Below are 18,639 nucleotides of genomic sequence, written 5' to 3'. Positions count from 1 at the left end.
GAGGAATAAATGTTGGATAATTGAATGTATTGTACACTGGTTAAATTGTTGGAAATATTATGGAAAATAAAAAAAATTGAAAAAAAAATGTGGAGTGCTCAGTTTGCTTAAGAGTTTATCACCTAGAAAATGGAACCAGTTCTTGTTCTTGCTTTTCACATAGTAAATTAAGAATACTGTATGCCTAACTTGATCATTTACAATAGGGGTAGTCAACCTTTTTATACCTACTGCCCACTTTTGTATCTCTGTTAGTAGTAAAATTTTATAACTGCCCACCGGTTCCACAGTAATGGTGATTTATAAAGTGTATCATCGTCTGCGCATGCCTCTCGCGTATCGTGGATCGGGTTGGGGGGGGGCGCCGGCTACCAGCTCTGCTTGTCTGTTACAGCTGGGTGGTGTGGGGGAAGATGCGTGAGCTATTCTGGGATGAGGCTCTTTTGTTTGCGGTCGCACTATAGCGCGATTTAGTTTTACTAATGTAAAACTAAATTTAATGTGAACTAAATTTATGCCTGGGCGATACAAGTAGTATATTTTCAGAAATTTAAATTGTCACGGGGAATTTTATGAAAACCTAGTGAAAATGTTTTTAAATAATGCTATGAAAAATAATTTAAAAGTCAATTAAATTAAAAAAAAGGAAAGTGCTTCAGTATCAGACAAAACCCCTATCGCCCACCATGCCCACTAGTGGGTGGTAGGGACCAGGTTGACTACCACTGATTTACAATCATATTCCAATAAACCTTTTAAAAATCGTGGCAGTAGAATATCAGAGATCTTGGGAATGTTTTGGTCTTCAAATATAAGCTGTTAATAAAACAAATATAATCTCCAATTGTTTATAAAATGCTCTTTACAATTCACTCAACGTACTGCTAAATTGTAGTCAGATATCTGCAGAATGTGGTCAGCACTTCATAATTATATATTTAAATAATATAACATAGAATATAACCAAATACATGTTTTATTCTTTTTAAAACAAGTTTATATCCAGTAAATGTATTTTAATATTTATTCACTTTCACAGTTAGCTGGCAAGTTGAAATTTAAATAGCCTGCTTCTTAGATATCAATGCCTTCAAATCTTTCTTTCCTTGCAATAAAATAGTTCATTGAAGATATTTACTCAAAAATGTTATATGAAGAATTATTTCTTAATACATGGTCTACATCTATAGCCACATCTATATATCCATTTCTCTTTCTTTCTCTCTCCATGTACATTGATACATACACTGGCATTAGTTGAATTTTTTCCTTTTCCACCCTTTCATAGCAGTCCCACCTAACTTCCAAAAATAATGTTTAAAATTGAGATGACCTATAGTAGAAAAAAGAATTATTGCAGGGAAAGGGAGATTTTTGAAAATGAGGCATTATCAGGTATCTCTATTCTCTGAATAGTATAAAAAAAAATTCAATTGCAGAACTTCCTCTTTTCTATATCATTAAAATATGATATGAAAGAAAGTGTCATATATGGAGTATGTGGAATATGGAGAATCACACTATAATTAAATTTATTTTTAACAGTATTGTTTCCTTTTTTTGATTATGTGAACTGTATTTTTAACTGCAAAAAATGTTTAAGCTGAGAAGTTAACTAATTATGCAGCTTGTATTTGGTATTATAATATATAAGTATGGGGAAATGGGGTCATAGAAGAATAACAAAACATATACTTTATTTTCTTATGCCTCAAGTAAATTATAAAGAATCTCAGACATGTCTGCCATGCTGGACCTTCTATTTGAATCCTTAGAAATGTGATGATCAGAATAAACAATATTAACTAAGTAGACAGGTGCCCTGATGTTAAAAAAAACAGCTTTGTATTTTTAAAAAAATAAATCATTTATCTGTATAAAAGTGATAATACTGTTATTGCAACAAGTTCACAAAACAAAAAGGAAAATGATATTACAAATTTGCAGGATATTAACTATGCAAAGCATGATTATCTGATGCTACAAAAAAACACCTTGTATTACTTGTCTTAACTTGTCTTAGCTGTATTAAGTTAGGATTTATTTATTTATTTTTTATTTATTATAATTAAAACTGCTTACTTTTCCCCTCTCAACTGTAAAGTGCCACAGTTTTCAGAGAGAAAACAAGGTTATTTAAATAAGCATTTTAAATAACAACCACTACAGAAACAGCTTTGTTGTAACATTGGCTGATCATGATAAATGTTGGTTTAACCTACTGCAGAAAGTTGCAAATTTAGTTTAATTAGAGCTCAAGTTAAAACAAAAAGCAATTGCTGTTCTGAGAGATATTACATATTTTTCGTAAATAATGAATTAACCTATTTAGAATCAAGCTCCTGTGTTAAAAAACCATTTGCATTTGAACCTTCTTCATTAACCTTTTTCCTTAATAGTGCTTATGTAATAAAGTGAATTTTACACTTCTGTATGTATGTTTAAAATTATTTGGTATGAGACATGATCCAAACTTTGTAATTTTTTATTTTGGTTTAGCATATGATTTCCGTTCATCTTAATCTTGCATAGGTCCCTATGAAGCTAGGCATTCTATTCAAGATGGATTGACTTCAGGGAATTATGGACCCAGATCAATGCCAACTTGCTCATGTGTTATTCAGGTAATTTGCATGAGATGCAAAAATAATTGAAAATAAATTTTCTGCATGGGCTGCATAAGTATTGAAAAATAATTTTTGATTTTTATAATCAATATTACATGAACTAGTCTTGAATGAGACCAATAGGTAGTTGCTAATAGTATTTTGCAGCAAAGGACAATTGCTGCAAACTAGTAAAGCATACCAAAACTAGTAAAGTTAATATGAACTATGGCCTTTAGAATATGTGTGAAATGGAAGCATTTTACAACTATACAGGATCAGCTACAGGATAAAGTGAGATTGTGTTCCACCTAATTTAAGTACAGGTAGTCCTTGTCTTATGAGACCACAAATGAGCCCAAAATTTCTGTTACTAAGTAAAACATTTGTTGAGTGAATGTTACCCCATTTTACGACTTTTCTTGCCACATCTGTTAAATGAATCACTGAAGTTGCTAAGTTGGTAACATGATTGTTAAGTGAATCTGACTTCCCCATTGACTTTGCTTGTCAGAAGATCACAAAAAGGATCACATGACCCTGGGACACTACAATCTTCATAAGTATGAGTCAGTTGCCAAATATCTGAATTTTGATCATGTGACCATGGGATACTGCAACTGTTGTAAATGTGAAAAATGATCATTTTTTCAGTGTCACTGTAACTTTGAATGCTCATTAAATGAACAGCTGTAAATTGAGGGCTACTGGTATTAATTTAAGATTCACAGGTTGGAGGGCAGACATAACAGTATTGAATCAATGCCAGATATTTTAGTTTGTCTCCGTCTATCTGAAGTAACCATTTGTCCACTTTTTCATAGTGCTTTGGGTAAGAAGGAAATGGGTAAGACAAGGGGCTTGAGACTGAGACAACCTTCCAGTTCTTATTGGCAGCAGCTTGAGTAAAACAAAATGTTTGCTACCTTGAGAATTCATTCTGCCATTATTTGCATGTACACAAAAAAATCGTGCATCTGTGTATAACTAAAAGAGGGTTCCATATATCAGAAAAGAGATTTCAAAGAACATAGTGTGTGTCAGAAAGAAATATGTGACTTCATCAAGAAAATTTCATCAAGAAATTTTTTGAAGAAATTGCACTGGGTAATTAATGTATGCAAGATGCCAAAACTAAAAAGTTCATTTAATTCACCATGATCAAATTCAAATTTATAACCAAGAGTGTGTGTCACTGTGCACCATGGGTTACTATGATGTGGATGCTTATAGCAAGGAAAAAACCTTTAAAATCCTGCAAGATAGCTGAGTGACTGATGTTCACTATTATAGTTTATTTTAATTGGAACTGCATTTAGTTGGAGGTACATCTAGAGTCCATTTGAGTTGGGTGGTTGATAAATTCAAATAAATCAATCAATTTAAAAGTCTTTTTGAATCAGTTCTCACTGCTGTCCTTTCTCATGTCTTCTCTTCAAAATGGTCACAACTGATAGAATTAAAGTTTATTTAAAGACTAAAAGCAACCTTTCCTTGTGAATTATTTATTTCTGGTGTGCTTGCTTAGGAAATGTTAAAGGCTAGAGTTGTTTTTTGAGATTTGATCTTTCCCCATTCTAATATTGACAATGAGTCCAATCAATCAACTATTTATCTGTAATTCATTTGAAATTTGTCTTATTTTCCTTGTTTGGAAATGTGAGGATTGTTAGCAATTTATTTAAGAAGTTTTCTTTTTTACTTCATAGGTAGATTTTATCTCCTTAGTTTGTAAACCCTTCCACTGGAAAAGATTATACATTAAATATCCATGGCATTCATTTTTGACAATTTTTGATATGTATGGCTTCTGGAAAATAATGTTTTGCAAATTCAATGGAAGTATCAACACTATTTATTTTTAAAAGAATGGCATAGTAGGAACAGAGCATAGTTAATGCTTTGAAACATTGGGATGCTCAGTTTTTTTGTTATCCTTGCAAAAAAATTTTTTTTTCCTTTTTTGAAGTCTCTTTCAATAGAAAGAGAACCACAGGACAGTAGTAGTAATTACCCAGATGACCTTTGGAGGGTAACTGAGGAACAACGAGAATATTATATCAGTCAGTTCAAGTCTTTGCAACCGGATCTCAACTCTTTCATTTCAGGTAATATCCTTCATTTCAGGTAATGTTCTATGTAAACATAGAAAGTAATACTAGACTGAGAATCCTGGGCAAGTAAATGAAATTCATATAGACAAATGCAAAATGTATAACTGTGTGTGTGTGTTGATAGGGGTGGGGATGGGTTATACACGATGGATAGGATCTGGTTTCCTGATATCTATTAAACAAATATGTAAAGTAAAAGTATGGGATTATTTACATGAAATTAAATATTATTTACTATACTAATTGGAGTTCTATATTGTCCTATCTAAGATATTTTTAATAGCAATGTAATATTTTAGCTCAAGAAACTAGAGTTTTTCTTATTTATGCTTTATAGAGGTAATAAAAACTATATTATTCTGATAAATAAGGATTTCAATTATAAAACCATAGTTTATTACAAAAACATTGATTTGTAGTTGCCAATAAAACCAAATAAATTATATGTAGAACATGTACAGAACAATTATTCAAAGCCATTATTTTATTTGTTAGCTTTATAGCAGTGCTTTTTTGCTGATTTTAATCTTACTTTGAATGATAAGTAGTGAAAGAGGAGATTTTGAATTAATTCCTATATTTTAATGTATAATATTCAATAAAACGTAAGTAGGGGTTGATATAAACAAAATTAAATATTTCAGGTCCTATGCACTGTAACTTTTTATAAAGAAAAAACTAGCAAGCTATTATAAGATGCCAATGCTGTAATATCAAATATTAGCACCACCTCATTGCAAGAAACAAACCAACCAATGGACAGCTTGCCTACAGTTATAACTGAATAACTGAGATACAAAACAACAAACAAGGGGGGGGGAAGCTAAACAGTGCATCACTAACATGGTTCAGGTGGAACACAAGAACAGTTAAAAAAAAGAAGCCAAGTTACAAGATCAAATAATTTCTGATCAAGAAATATCACCTAGAAACAAGGAAGAAGCACTAGAAATAATAAAGCAGCAAATAATAGCTATATAAGTAGTCCTCGACTTGTATGACCACATTGAGCCCAAAATTTCCATTACTAAGTAAGATACTTGTTAAGTGAGGTTTTCTCCATTTCACAACCTTTCTTGCCACAATTATTAAATGAATTTTTAAATTCTGTTCAGTTCTTAAGTTAATAACACAGTTGTTAAGTGAATCTGGCTTCCCCATTGACCTTACTTGTCAGAAGGTTACAAAAGGTGAACCATGACCCCAGGAGATTGCTTGTGTTTCGTCTGTGGGATAGGTTTGGGTTTGAATTTGATGAGGATGATTGGTAGTGGTGGTGTGTGTTATCCTGGGTCTGGTGTCTTGTTTGTTGACTAAGGCTAGTTTCCAGATGTCTGGTAGATGGGAGGTGTCGTCCCGTTTGTTCATGTTGTGGGGGTGTTTCTCTATTTCGATGGCTTCCATAATTATTCTCTCGTTATAGTGTTCAGTTTTGGAGATTAATTTGGTTCCTTCAAAATTAATTTAGTGTCCTGTGGTTTTAAGATGCTGGAAAAGGGAGGAGTTTTTTTCTTCTTTTCTGACTGCGTTCTTGTGTTCTGCGATGCGTGCATTTATTCTCCTATTAGTTGTCCAGTGTATGTGGCTAGGCAGATTTTGCATGGTATTTCATAGACTCCTTGATTTTCAAGCTGGAACTTGTCTTTGGGGTTTCTTAAGATGTTGGCTATTTTTTGGTCTGTGCAGAAGGCTGTCTTGATGTTGTGTTTGTGGAGAATTTTGCGGATTTTATCTGTGGTGCCTTTGATGTACGGGAGGAGGGTGATGCCGTTGTCTTGTTCTGTGTCTTGGTTTTTGGGTGGTGTCTCCCTTTGGATTAGGCTGGTAATTGTGTTTCTTTGGTATCCGTTGGAGATTAATACGTTTGTGAGAGTGTGTAATTCAGTTTTCAGGTGGTCTTTGTCGGCTAGGTGTTTGGTTCTGGAGATGAGAGTCTTGGCTATGGAGCTGATCTGTGCAGGGTGGTGATGTGATTGTGTGTTTAAGTAGCAGTTGGTGTGTGTGTTTTTCTGGTAGATGGTGTGTCCTAGGGAGCCATTGGGGTTTTTGTAGATTAGGACGTCCAGAAAGGGGAGTTGATTGTTAGCTTCTATTTCCATAGTGAATTGTATTTTGGAGTGTAGGCTGTTGAGATGTGTGAGGAAGTTGTCCAGTTTCTCGTTTCCATGTGGCCAAATTACGGAAGTGTCATCTACGTATCTAAGCCAGAGTTTGGTTTTGAGTTCAGATTTATCTAAAGTGTTGGTTTCAAAGTGTTCCATGTATAAGTTTGTGATGAAGGGTGAAAGGGGTGATCCCATGGGTGCTCCTTCTATCTGTTTATATCTTTGTCCGTTATGGATGAAGTATGTGTTGGTTAGGCAGTGGTTGGTTAGATCTAGGATGTGTTTGGGGTGGTTGTATTTGTTTTGGATAGCTGTCAAGGCTAAAGCTGTCAAAGCTGTCATCCAGATGCCCCAAGCTTTATGGCCTCCCCAAGATACACAAAGAAGGAACACCACTCAGACTCATAGTCAGCTCCATAGGTTCACTTCTACAAAATCTCGCCAAATTCCTTGCCAAAAAACTTCAGCCCTACACAGAATCCATCACCTCACACGTACAAAAGTTATTTCACTTCATAGAAACAATAAAGAAACAAAAACTACAACCCAGCCTAGATAATCATACCTCGTTCACTACCAATTTTCAGGTAGCATTAAACTATAGTTCAGAAATTCAGAATATACTGAATTTCTGAATATACTGGATAAAAATAACAAACAACAGATAAATACTGTCTTTCAGAAGCCTCAAAATCTTTCTCTGAAAAATAAAATACTGATGAACATTGCAAGAAATATTGTAATTATTATTAAAGTTACATAAGAAAAACAGTGTTCTAGAAGATAATAGATTCATCAAATAAACGGATTCATTTTTAAAAAAGAAATATAAAGATAGCAGTAGAAAATTTGTTGCTGAATTATTTATTTTAGTGCTTTCTGGCCATCATTTTTAACAGGTTCTGTGGCTAAGAATTTCTTTACAAAATCTAAACTGCCAATCTGTGAGCTTTCACACATATGGTAAGTACTATTTTCTAATTTATAATATTATTTTATCTCTGGGATTTTTTTCCTGTGTCTGTACATAAACCAATGCAACAGAAAATGTCTTCAGCAATGGCTCACACTGTGATCCAAGCAAAGTAGAGAATAAATTAATATTTATTTTATGCTTTTATCTTTTCAGTGGCCTAACAAAATGTTAATAGTACTGTAATCTAAAAATGTTCTAAAGAGCATATTAAGGACTCTAAAAGTATAAAAGTTTGAATTAAGTTCAGATAAATGTAATTCAGAAAAATTAACATCATAAGCTTCACTTCTAGTTGTGCTTATGAATTCATATCCTGATTCTTTTAAACAGTAATAGTTCATGTATATTCATTACAATACTCATTACAACTTTTTTTGGATATTACATTTCTAAATTTGCCTACTTATACAAATAAACATAAAGTAAAGTAATTTTTAAAAATCATAGTAGTTTAATTGTAATTTTATTGCAATTGCAATATATTTTATTATAAAGTATAATTGTAATTTATATTTGTAATAAAATTATTTGCATTACAATTAGAAATCACATTAGTTAATACTTGCATGAGTAAAATGTGGTGTAACAAACAGGTTTTCATTTTCGAAAATAGGGTTGTAAAATAATTATCTGATTTGTAGGGAACTTAGTGATGTTGACTGTGATGGAGCATTGACATTAGCAGAGTTCTGTGCTGCCTTTCACCTTGTTGTTGCTCGGAAGAATGGATATCTTTTGCCAGACAGCTTGCCAGAGACGCTCTTGCCTGACTATCTTCATGCAGGTAAAGTTTTAGTGTTTGTTTATAGGTTTTCAGTTAATTAAAACCGTGTTTTAACCACAGTCTGTTTTTATGCAATAATTATAGGAAAAATGCTCTGAAACTGTGGGTAATCAATGTATGGTCTGTTGATAACAGCAGTGAAAGACTCACTTAACAGCGAACCTATATGTAGCCAAAAAGCTTGGCTAATATCTGTTCATGAAGTCTGTGTCCTGAAATTCTTAAAATTATTTACTCATGACCTAGAAGCTGGAATCTGGGCCTTTTTGCCCTACGGTGTTCATCTGGATCCTTCCAATATGATTATTGTATATTGTGCTGACATTATTTTTAATCTTATATCCATAACACTACAATGCACTTTATAGTATATTACATCTCAATAGAATAACAATTTGAAACCATTACTGGATTTCTCTTTAAGGTCACAATTATTGCCCCCCCCAAAAAATCCAAAGTGTGTCTTGGCATGATAGCAACTAATGTAGCTTTTATGGGTTTAATGAGGTTACTGCTCTTCTATAAATCTTACTTTCCCAATGAAAAATAAGTATAGTGACCTTTAGATACTAAAATACTGGTATGGAAAATATTTTATATGGGTTCTTTTCTTATTTGGGTATTGTTCTTATATTTAAAGAGACCACTATCACACAAAGAAAATTGGGAGCTTTATGATGAATACCCAGTCAGGACCCAGTCAGGACTTTCTAAGTTTGTTTAGAAAGATTTAATACCATTTATACCAGTTTTGTGTGCCTGGAAACGAAATAGTCTTAAAATATATTGCCTAATTTTGAGAGGTACTTTTTAATTACAACATTCTGGGAATAATCAGAAACTTCCCATATTTTCATCCCAAAGAATGAATGAACAGTGACTGAACAGCATTAACTTATTTATTCATATCTTTTTATTACTTTCTCCCTAGTTCTTTCATTTTAGTTTATCAGTCTCCTACAGCCCTAGGATTTCTTTGTAGTTTCCCCTCCAAGCATTAACTACCGTAAGTTTAACTCAGCTTAGTTTTTTTGGTATGTCAAGATCAACTAAATGCTGCAGCTTACCATAACTTGTTCATTCAATTTTTTAAAAAAATATTTTTAATATGTGGGAACCTTATTCAAATGATAATCACAAACTCCAGTCTTGTATTATGAAGTAGAAGAGTGGCCAATTATTATCATTAGGTTACAGAATATGCTAAAGTAGAAATCAATGAGAAAATAAGCCTAGAAAATATAATTACCAGCCGCTTAACCTTTTTTTTATAGCTTCCCTTAAACCTAGAGGTGAATATGTACTGAATTCTTATTCAGAGTCATTGTCAGTAAATCAATCAACACAAGACTTTAGTAGGACTGAGGTATGAACAACTCATCTTATTTTAAAATACTTTAAATTATAACAATGGTGTATAAACCATCTTCATGTCATAACTTCCTTTAGCAGTTTCTTTTCCTCTCTGTGTGCTTTTTTAGTGCATTTATCTAAGTGGGTTGGTGACCAAATTATAAAGCACTAGTTTCTCAACTTTTTTCATTCACCACTAAGGTAATTGTTGCAGAGCTGGTGAAGGATTGGCTGGAGGGCAGCAGTTCAAACCCTTCCAAAAATCAGTGTAAGTTGTGTAAGCACTAAAATCAATGCACTTCTTAAAAAGAAGAGCACAAAGTAGAGAAAGAAGATTGGATTCAATTACCAGTTACAACAACAACAACAACAACAGAGTTGGAAGGGACCTTGGAGGTCTTCTAGTCCAACCCCCTGCCCAGGCAGGAAACCCTACACCATTTAGACAAATTCAACATTTTCTTAAAAAGAAAAGGTGAACGCTGTAATCGAAGTGCAGCAGCTAGATGCCACAGCTATAATCAAAGTGTAATTTGCTGTGTTTGAGTCCAGCATAGTCAGCCAAAAGAAAGCCTTATGGAGGTTGCCGAAGTTGGCAAAATTATGGGAGAATTTTGTTTTAAGAAATACTGAATCCTTGGCACGAAAATGAAACCTTGTATCAAGATAGGGAGTCAGCTGTGCATTCCCAGGGATCATTTTTAGACAGCTCCTACCTGATTTTTTCCTTCTTTAGCTAAAAACAGTAAGTGTAACTTTTAAAGACTTTGCACACTTTGTTTGAGTTATTAATTCATTGTTACAAATAGTCAAAATATTATTTAATTAATTCCTGAATTTTTAGTAGATACAAACCTTCCTGTACTTTTCTCACCAGAGATGAATATCCATAATTTTCTCTTATATATTTTTTAATATAATTAGCTCAAAACTGTATGTGAAGATCCAAATAACTCAGTGCCACTGATTCTGTTTGAGGCAACTTCTGTTCAACCAGTTAGTGACCATTTATTTTTGTAAATTATTGATCTAGTCAGTATGTAACAATTCACTTGCATGCCTTTTGTGTCATTAATAATATTATAGCTAAATATAGCTTTCTCACTTAAATTACTTTGAAAATACAACATAAATTTATTAAGCATGCAAACTACTACTGTGTACACTGGGTTCCCAGCAAAGCATTGGCAGCTTGCTGAGGAGACCTGAGCAAAAGCAGAACTACAATGCATGTACCCTTTTCTTTGTCCCTTGCACAGGCAAGACAAAGAAAAAGGCAGGCACAGTATCAATTATTACATGATGTTGAAATATTTTAAATAACCCATCTGGATTGCCTTCTCATTATTTATCCCATCCTATTAGTTCAGCAGGTTAGCTAAACTATCAGATATAGTTAGTGGTGAAAATAAACAATTTGGTTTAACAGGGTCATTGATTCCTGATCAGTTCTTCTCCCCCACCCCCTGCCCTTCCCACACCCTCTTGCCATTCAGGATAAATGGAGCTTATTGTATTTATTTAAAACATTTATGTAGCTGCCCATCTTTCAACCAACTCTGGGTGACTCTCAATGAAAGAGCAAAAGACACATAAAATTACTTTAAAACTATAAAAACTTTAAAAACAAAAAACTTGGTGCCAAATCAAAGTTCTAAAGTGTGATTCTCTAGACTTTTCCCAGTGCTTGGAGGAAAAGCCAGGTCTTCAAAGCCTTACAGAGGACTAAAAGATTGAAAGCTTCCTCTGAATGTTTTCTTGCAAGGACACTTTAAGCAGTTCATGTGGATAGGCAGGCATCTTACTGTATATAGTTGAAAGTAACTGCAATTCACATATGTATGGGGGTACCTCTTATTGCCACAATAAAATTATATTTCTCTATTATAGTCAAACAAAAAGAATTAGCTTTATGATAGTATTCCCAGTAAGAGACTTGATGAAATTTAACTATCTAAAATGTTATGGTTTGGCGTTTTGCAGGTATTGTGAACAGTGCTCATAAAATATTCAGGTTGTACTCATGTGTTTGTCAAGTGTTAATTTGCCGTTATAATGCAGCACCATTCACAAATTGCAGTCTGTGATAAAAATAATGTTAACAGAATGATGCTAGACTGCAATTCTGAGCAAACATATTAGACATCTGTAGGATAATTCTGGAAAACCTTGCATAAGATTATACAGCATGGACTTCCGTTGGCGCCACCTTCTTCGCTGGGTGCCTAATTAAGGCACTCCACACTGGATATCGTAAAAGCCGGTGAAAACAGCGAAGAACAGTTGTTCCCCGCTTCAATTTCCCTCCCTGGGAGAAAGGGAGAGAATAGAGCAGCGGGGGAGTGGTAGATTTCCCCAGGGGCTTTGTTTTTGTTATGCAGAGCCCCGAAGGGTTGAATCCCACTGAATCCTGCTAAGCTCCGATCTTCAGCGCGCTCCTGCAAAAGCAAGAAAAGAAGAAGGTGTCCATCTCTGCTCAATCGATTTCTTTTTGTGGATTTCTACATGCAGACGGAACAAGCACGAGTGAACAACTATTGGATTGCAAGTATTTTTGATTTCCTGACTTCTACCTTTTAAAAAGAGAAACTTTTTTTCCTTGCTTTAACTGACTGCTTAAAATAGCGTCTGAGAGGAAGTGAAAGTGAAGAAGTGAAAGTGTAAACAGGCTGTGTAACTAAGAAGCTAGGAAACATTACTTGTGGATTGTATTGAATTGCGCTCTCCTATACTTAAAGGGGAAAAGAGAAGTCTTTAAACTTAAATTTTGTGACTTTTAAAAGCTGAAATGGCTACTAAACCACCTAAGACTGGTGGCAGAAGGGGATCTGAAGTAGCTTTGGAGGATTTGATTAAAGAACAAGGAAAAGTGTTGAAGAGAGGTTTAAGGAGATGATGGATAATAATGAGAAAATAAGAGAAGAAATAAAAGAAGATAATAAAAAGATAAGAGAAGATACTTTGATCACTTTTCAAGGTTTGGCAAAAAGACTGGAGGGGGTGGAGGAGGGGGTGCAACAAATTGTTCAGTCAAACCAGCAATTAGATAATAGAATGGGAGGATTGCAAATAAAATTGGACAAAAATGAAGATCAAGTGGTGGTGATGCAGTATAGAATGATGGAAGGAGCTCTGAGAATTAGGTGTCTACACAAAGAAAAAGGTGAAGATTTTAAAAAAAAATTATCAGAAGCCCTGGCTGAATTTATCGAACTTGATCCACAAGAGGTTGCTTATCAAATTGATAAAATTTACAGAGTTAATTCTTGGATTGCCAGGCAGAGGAAACTTCCTAGAGACATTGTGGTTTATTTTTTGAAAAGGACAGTGAGAAATCAGATTTTGCAAGTTGCATATCAGAAAAATCTGAAAATAGGAGAACAGGAGCTGAAGGTTTTATTTATTTATTTTATTTATTTATTTATTTATTCGTATTTCTATACCGCCCTATCTCCCTAAGGACTCAGGGCGGTGTACAGCCATATAAAAACACACAAATATACAAAATAAAACATTCATCTAAAAAACTTAGTATAAAGGCCAAATATTTAAAATAAGATATAAATAATAAAACCCAATTTAAAACCAAAGCTAAAATTTAGTCATTTAAAAATTTAAAACCCTAGTCCAGTCCTGCGCAAATGAATAGATGTGTCTTAAGCTCGCGGCGGAAGGTCCAAAGATCAGGAAGTTGACGAAGTCCTGGGGGAAGCTCGTTCCAGAGGGTGGGAGCCCCCACAGAAAAGGCCCTTCCCCTGGGCGTCGCCAGTCGGCACTGCCTGGCCGACGGCACCCTGAGGAGTCCCTCTCTGTGAGAGCGCACGGGTCGGTGGGAGGCATTCGGTGGCAGCAGTCGGTCCCGTAAGTAACCCGGCCCTACGCCATGGAGCGCTTTGAAGATCATTACCAAAACCTTGAAGCGCACCCGGAAAACCACAGGCAGCCAGTGCAGTCTGCGCAGGAGAGGTGTTACATGGGAGCCACGAGGGGCTCCCTCTATCACCTGCGCAGCTGCATTCTGAACTACCTGGAGTCTCCAGGTGCTCCTCAAGGGGAGCCCCATGTAGAGAGCATTGCAGTAGTCCAGCCGAGATGTCACGAGAGCATGAGTGACCGTGCACAAGGCATCCCGGTCTAGAAAGGGGCGCAACTGGCGAACCAGGCGAACCTGGTAAAAGGCTCTCCTGGAGACGGCCGTCAAATGGTCTTCAAAAGACAGCTGTCCATCCAGGAGAACGCCCAAATTGCGCACCCTCTCCATTGGGGCCAATGACTCGCCCCCAACAGTCAGCCGCGGCTGCAGCTGACTGTACCGGGATGCCGGCATCCACAGCCACTCCGTCTTGGAGGGATTGAGCCTGAGCCTGTTTCTCCCCATCCAGACCCGTACGGCCTCCAGACACCGGGACAACACCTCGATAGCTTCGTTGGGGTGGTCCGGTGTGGAAAAGTACAGCTGAGTGTCGTCAGCGTACAGCTGGTACCTCACACCAAAACCACTGATGATCTCACCCAGCGGCTTCATATAGATGTTGAACAAGAGGGGCGAGAGAATCGACCCCTGAGGCACCCCACAAGTGAGGCGTCTCGGGGCCGACCTCTGCCCCCCCGTCAACACCGTCTGCGACCGATCGGAGAGATAGGAGGAGAACCACCGATAAACGGTGCCTCCCACTCCCAATCCCTCCAACCGGTGCAGCAGGATACCATGGTCGATGGTATCAAAAGCCGCTGAGAGGTCTAATAGGACCAAGGCAGAGGAATAACCCCTATCCCTGGCCCTCCAGAGATCATCCACCAACGCGACCAAAGCCGTCTCAGTGCTGTAACCGGGCCGGAAGCCGGACTGGAACGGGTCTAGATAGACGGTTTCCTCCAGGTACCGGGGCAGCTGACATGCCACCACACTCTCTACAACCTTCGCCGCGAAGCGAAGGTTGGAGACCAGACGATAATTACCTAACACAGCTGGGTCCAGGGAAAGCTTCTTGAGGAGAGGCCTCACCACCGCCTCTTTCAAGGCGGCCGGAAAGACCCCCTCCAACAAAGAAGCATTTGTAAGCCCCTGGAGCCAGCCTCGTGTCACATCCTGTGCGGCCAGCACCAACCAGGAGGGACACGGGTCCAGTAAACATGTGGTGGCATTCAGCCTACCCAGCAACCTGGGTAGGCTTGAAAGAGATTCCTCCCAAGATGTTAAGGGATAGGAAAGACTTTATAATTTTTACACAAGAACTTAAGAAGTACCAGATTCAATTTAGATGGGAAGTTCCAGTTGGTCTGACAGTGTATTATCAAGGAAGAAGATATCGTATTGATACTGTGCTTAAGGCCAAAGATTTTCTTTCTACTGTGCTGAAAGTTGAAATAGAAGTAATAGAAAAAAGAATTCAAGAGTCTCAAATTGGTGTGGAAGCTGAGGTGATCCCAGTGATGTTACCATCCGAGGAACAACCACAAGAACAAAGAGTGACAAGGGGAGCTCTCAAGCGTAAAGAAAAGAAGCAACAAATTCAAAGTAAAGCTCAGGATTCTGCTACAGAAGCGGTGGGAGGAGCAAGGCTGAAGATACGGGAGGATGATCTTCAGCTGATTGCTCAAAGGCTTCAGCAGGCCAGTAATGGCAAATAAAATTTTTACTTGGAATGTCAATGGTTTGAATTCAGCTCAGAAGAGAAAAATATTTCATTATTTGAAACAATTTAGAAATGATGTGATTTGCTTACAAGAAACACATATTAAATTATCAGATCAAAAATACTTAATAAACTCAAAGTTAGGTAAACATTTTGTTGCCTCAGCTTTGGACAAAAAACATGGTATAGTGGTATATTTGAGAAAAGATATACCAGCCAAGTTAATAGAGGCAGATACTCACGGAAGATATATTGCCATCGAACTTATATTAGAAACAAAAAAGACTCTTTTGCTTGGTATATATGCACCCAATCAGCAACAAGAAAAATTTTACAGAATGTTGTATGACAAGCTGATTTTATGGGATTATAAATCACGTATTATTTTAGGAGATTGGAATGGAGTAATAGATACACGAAAGGACAAGAGAATTTCTTCTAAGAAGATACCTGCACATGCAAAGCTGCCTAAATCTTTTTTTGCAATGATAGAAGATTTTGAGTTGAGAGATGTATGAAGACTGCGGAACTTGGAGGAAAGAGATTATACTTTTTTCTCTGATAGGCATCAATCCTTTTCACGTATTGACTTTATTTTAACTTCTAATGATTTGCTTTCTAGGGTGAAGAAAATTAAGATATTTCCAAGATGTTTGTCTGATCATAGTCCTGTTTGGATGGAATTGCAATATGGAAAAGAAGAAGAACATGGAGATTAAATGAAAATTTGTTTAGATATCAGGATAATGTAAATCAATGTAAAAAGCAGATGAAAGAATTTTTTGATTATAATTTGAATAAGGAAACATCGATAGAAATGGTTTGGGATGCCAGTAAAGCCTTTATGAGAGGTGTGTTAATATATATTAACAATAGACACAGAATTAAGCAACAAAGACAGCGTAGGTACTTAGAAGAGGAGATTTATAAGAAACAACAATTATTAATGCATAACCCACAGGACCAAAAGATTAAGGATGCAATAAAGATATTACAGAGTCAATTTAATATGATAATGGCTGACCAAGTGGCAACAAATATACAATATGCCAAACATAATACTTTTTGTAATGCAAATAGACCTGGTAGGTGGTTAGCATACACTTTAAGGAAAAAACAGAAACAACGTATTATAGAAAAAATAGAATATAAAGGTAAAGAGAGATATCAACAGGATATAATTAAGAAAGCTTTCTTAGAATATTACACAAATTTATATGCTAAAGATAAAATATTGAATATGGATATTGATAATTATTTGAAAGATTATAAGGTTAAAAGTTTAACTCTAGAAGAAAGGGAAGAATTAAATCTGCCTATAACTTCTGAAGAAATTATTTTGGTAATTAAACAATTAAAAATGGGGAAAACTGGTACAGATGGGCTTACAGTAAGTTATTATAGGAACTACAGGATGAGATGTTAGGTCCACTTAAGGAATTATATAATCAAATACAATTAGGAGGGGGAATTCCCCTTTCATGGAGAACTTCTTTTATTTCATTGATACCAAAAGAGGAACAGGACTGTTCTAAACCTGGGAATTATAGGCTAATTTCACTTTTAAATAATGATTATAAGATTTTTGTTAAAATAATAGCAAACAGATTAATGTTACTTTTACAACGTAGAATTCATACTGATCAATCTGGATTTATAAAAGGGGGACAAATGAGGAATAATGGTAGGCAGATTATTAACCTATTGGAATATTTAGAAAAGAAAAATTTTATATCAGCAGCATTTATTTTTTTGGATGCAGAGAAAGCTTTTGATCTATTGCATTGGGATTTTTTATTTAAATTAATAGAAAAAATGCCATTTGGAGATGGTTTTGTACGAATAATTAGAGCAATTTATGGAGAGCAAACAGCCCAGATAATAATTAATGGTAACCTAACAGAAGCTTTTAAGATTGAGAAAGGAACAAGACAGGGATGTCCTTTATCACCATTATTGTTTATCTTAACTTTGGAGCCATTATTGGATAAAATACGAGAATCTAAGGAGATAGAGGGTATTAAAGTTAGACAACATGAATATAAACTGAGAGCTTTTGCAGATGACTTGGTGATTACTTTAACAAATCCTATAAATTCAAGTGTATCTCTGTTGGAAATAATTGATCGATATGGAAAGGTCTCAGGGTTTAAGGTAAACCAGAATAAAACAAAAGTGATAATAAAAAATATGACCAAACAACAAAAAGAAAAGTTAGAGGAAATAACAGGATTTGAAATTGTAAAAAAGGTTAAATATTTATGGGTTTATATTACACCATCAAATGTGAAATTGTATAAGAATAATTATGAGGTTTTATGGCAAAAAGTTCAGAAGGATTTGACGGTTTGGAAAAAATTGCAGTTATCGCTGTTGGGGAGAATAGCTGATATTAAAAATGAATGTTTTACCTAGATTTTTATTCCTCTTTCAGATGATACCAATAATTAAGAAAGATAAAAATTTGGAGGAATGGCAGTTTGGAATTAATAAATTTATATGGGAAGGTAAAAAAGCCAGGGTTAAAATGAAAATAATTCAAGATTCACGGGAAAGGGGAGGCTCAAAAATGCCTAATTTTAAATTATACTATGAAGCAGCTGCTCTCTCTGCAATAAGTGATTGGTTTAATCTAACGGAGGAGAGAATTTTGAATATAGAAGGTTATGATTTATTATATGGATGGCATGCATATTTAATCTATGATAAAAAAGTGGTTAGGCTTTTAAAAAACATGTGTTAAGAATTGCTTTCTTGCGTGTCTGGAAGAAATATTTTTATAAATTAAATTATAAGGTTCCCATGTGGGCAAGTCCTAGACATACACTAGAGAATATAAATTTAGAACAGAATCAGGAAATGATTACATATAAAGATCTTTTGTATATTGAAAGTGGTAGTTTGCAGCTAAAATCCTTGCACGTATTAAAAAAAGAAGGGAAAAATTATATTTGGTTCCAATACGGGCAATTACGTGCTAGATGGAAGGAAGATCAGAAAATTGGTATAGTCCAGAATGAGGAAAAATTGGTAAAGCAAATTAGAAATCAATCTCAGGAGCATAT

General features: G+C 35.3%; 1 protein-coding gene across 1 annotated transcript in view; it reads left to right on the top strand.

The window, feature by feature from the left end:
* The window catches only part of REPS2 (RALBP1 associated Eps domain containing 2), a 201,226-nt gene that overhangs the window by 86,199 nt on the left and 96,388 nt on the right, over positions 1-18,639 (top strand). The window contains exons 5-11 of the mRNA XM_058186758.1: positions 2,533-2,624; positions 4,576-4,714; positions 7,725-7,788; positions 8,443-8,585; positions 9,860-9,951; positions 10,863-10,934; positions 16,377-16,407. Of these exons, the coding sequence (XP_058042741.1) occupies positions 2,533-2,624; positions 4,576-4,714; positions 7,725-7,788; positions 8,443-8,585; positions 9,860-9,951; positions 10,863-10,934; positions 16,377-16,407 (633 nt within the window). The remainder of the gene's footprint in view (positions 1-2,532; positions 2,625-4,575; positions 4,715-7,724; positions 7,789-8,442; positions 8,586-9,859; positions 9,952-10,862; positions 10,935-16,376; positions 16,408-18,639) is intronic.

Source organism: Ahaetulla prasina, chromosome 5 (assembly GCF_028640845.1).
Source record: "Ahaetulla prasina isolate Xishuangbanna chromosome 5, ASM2864084v1, whole genome shotgun sequence".
Lineage (NCBI taxonomy): Eukaryota > Metazoa > Chordata > Lepidosauria > Squamata > Colubridae > Ahaetulla > Ahaetulla prasina.
Note: the sequence above shows the minus strand (reverse complement) of the source record. Positions and strands in the feature narration are given on the sequence as shown.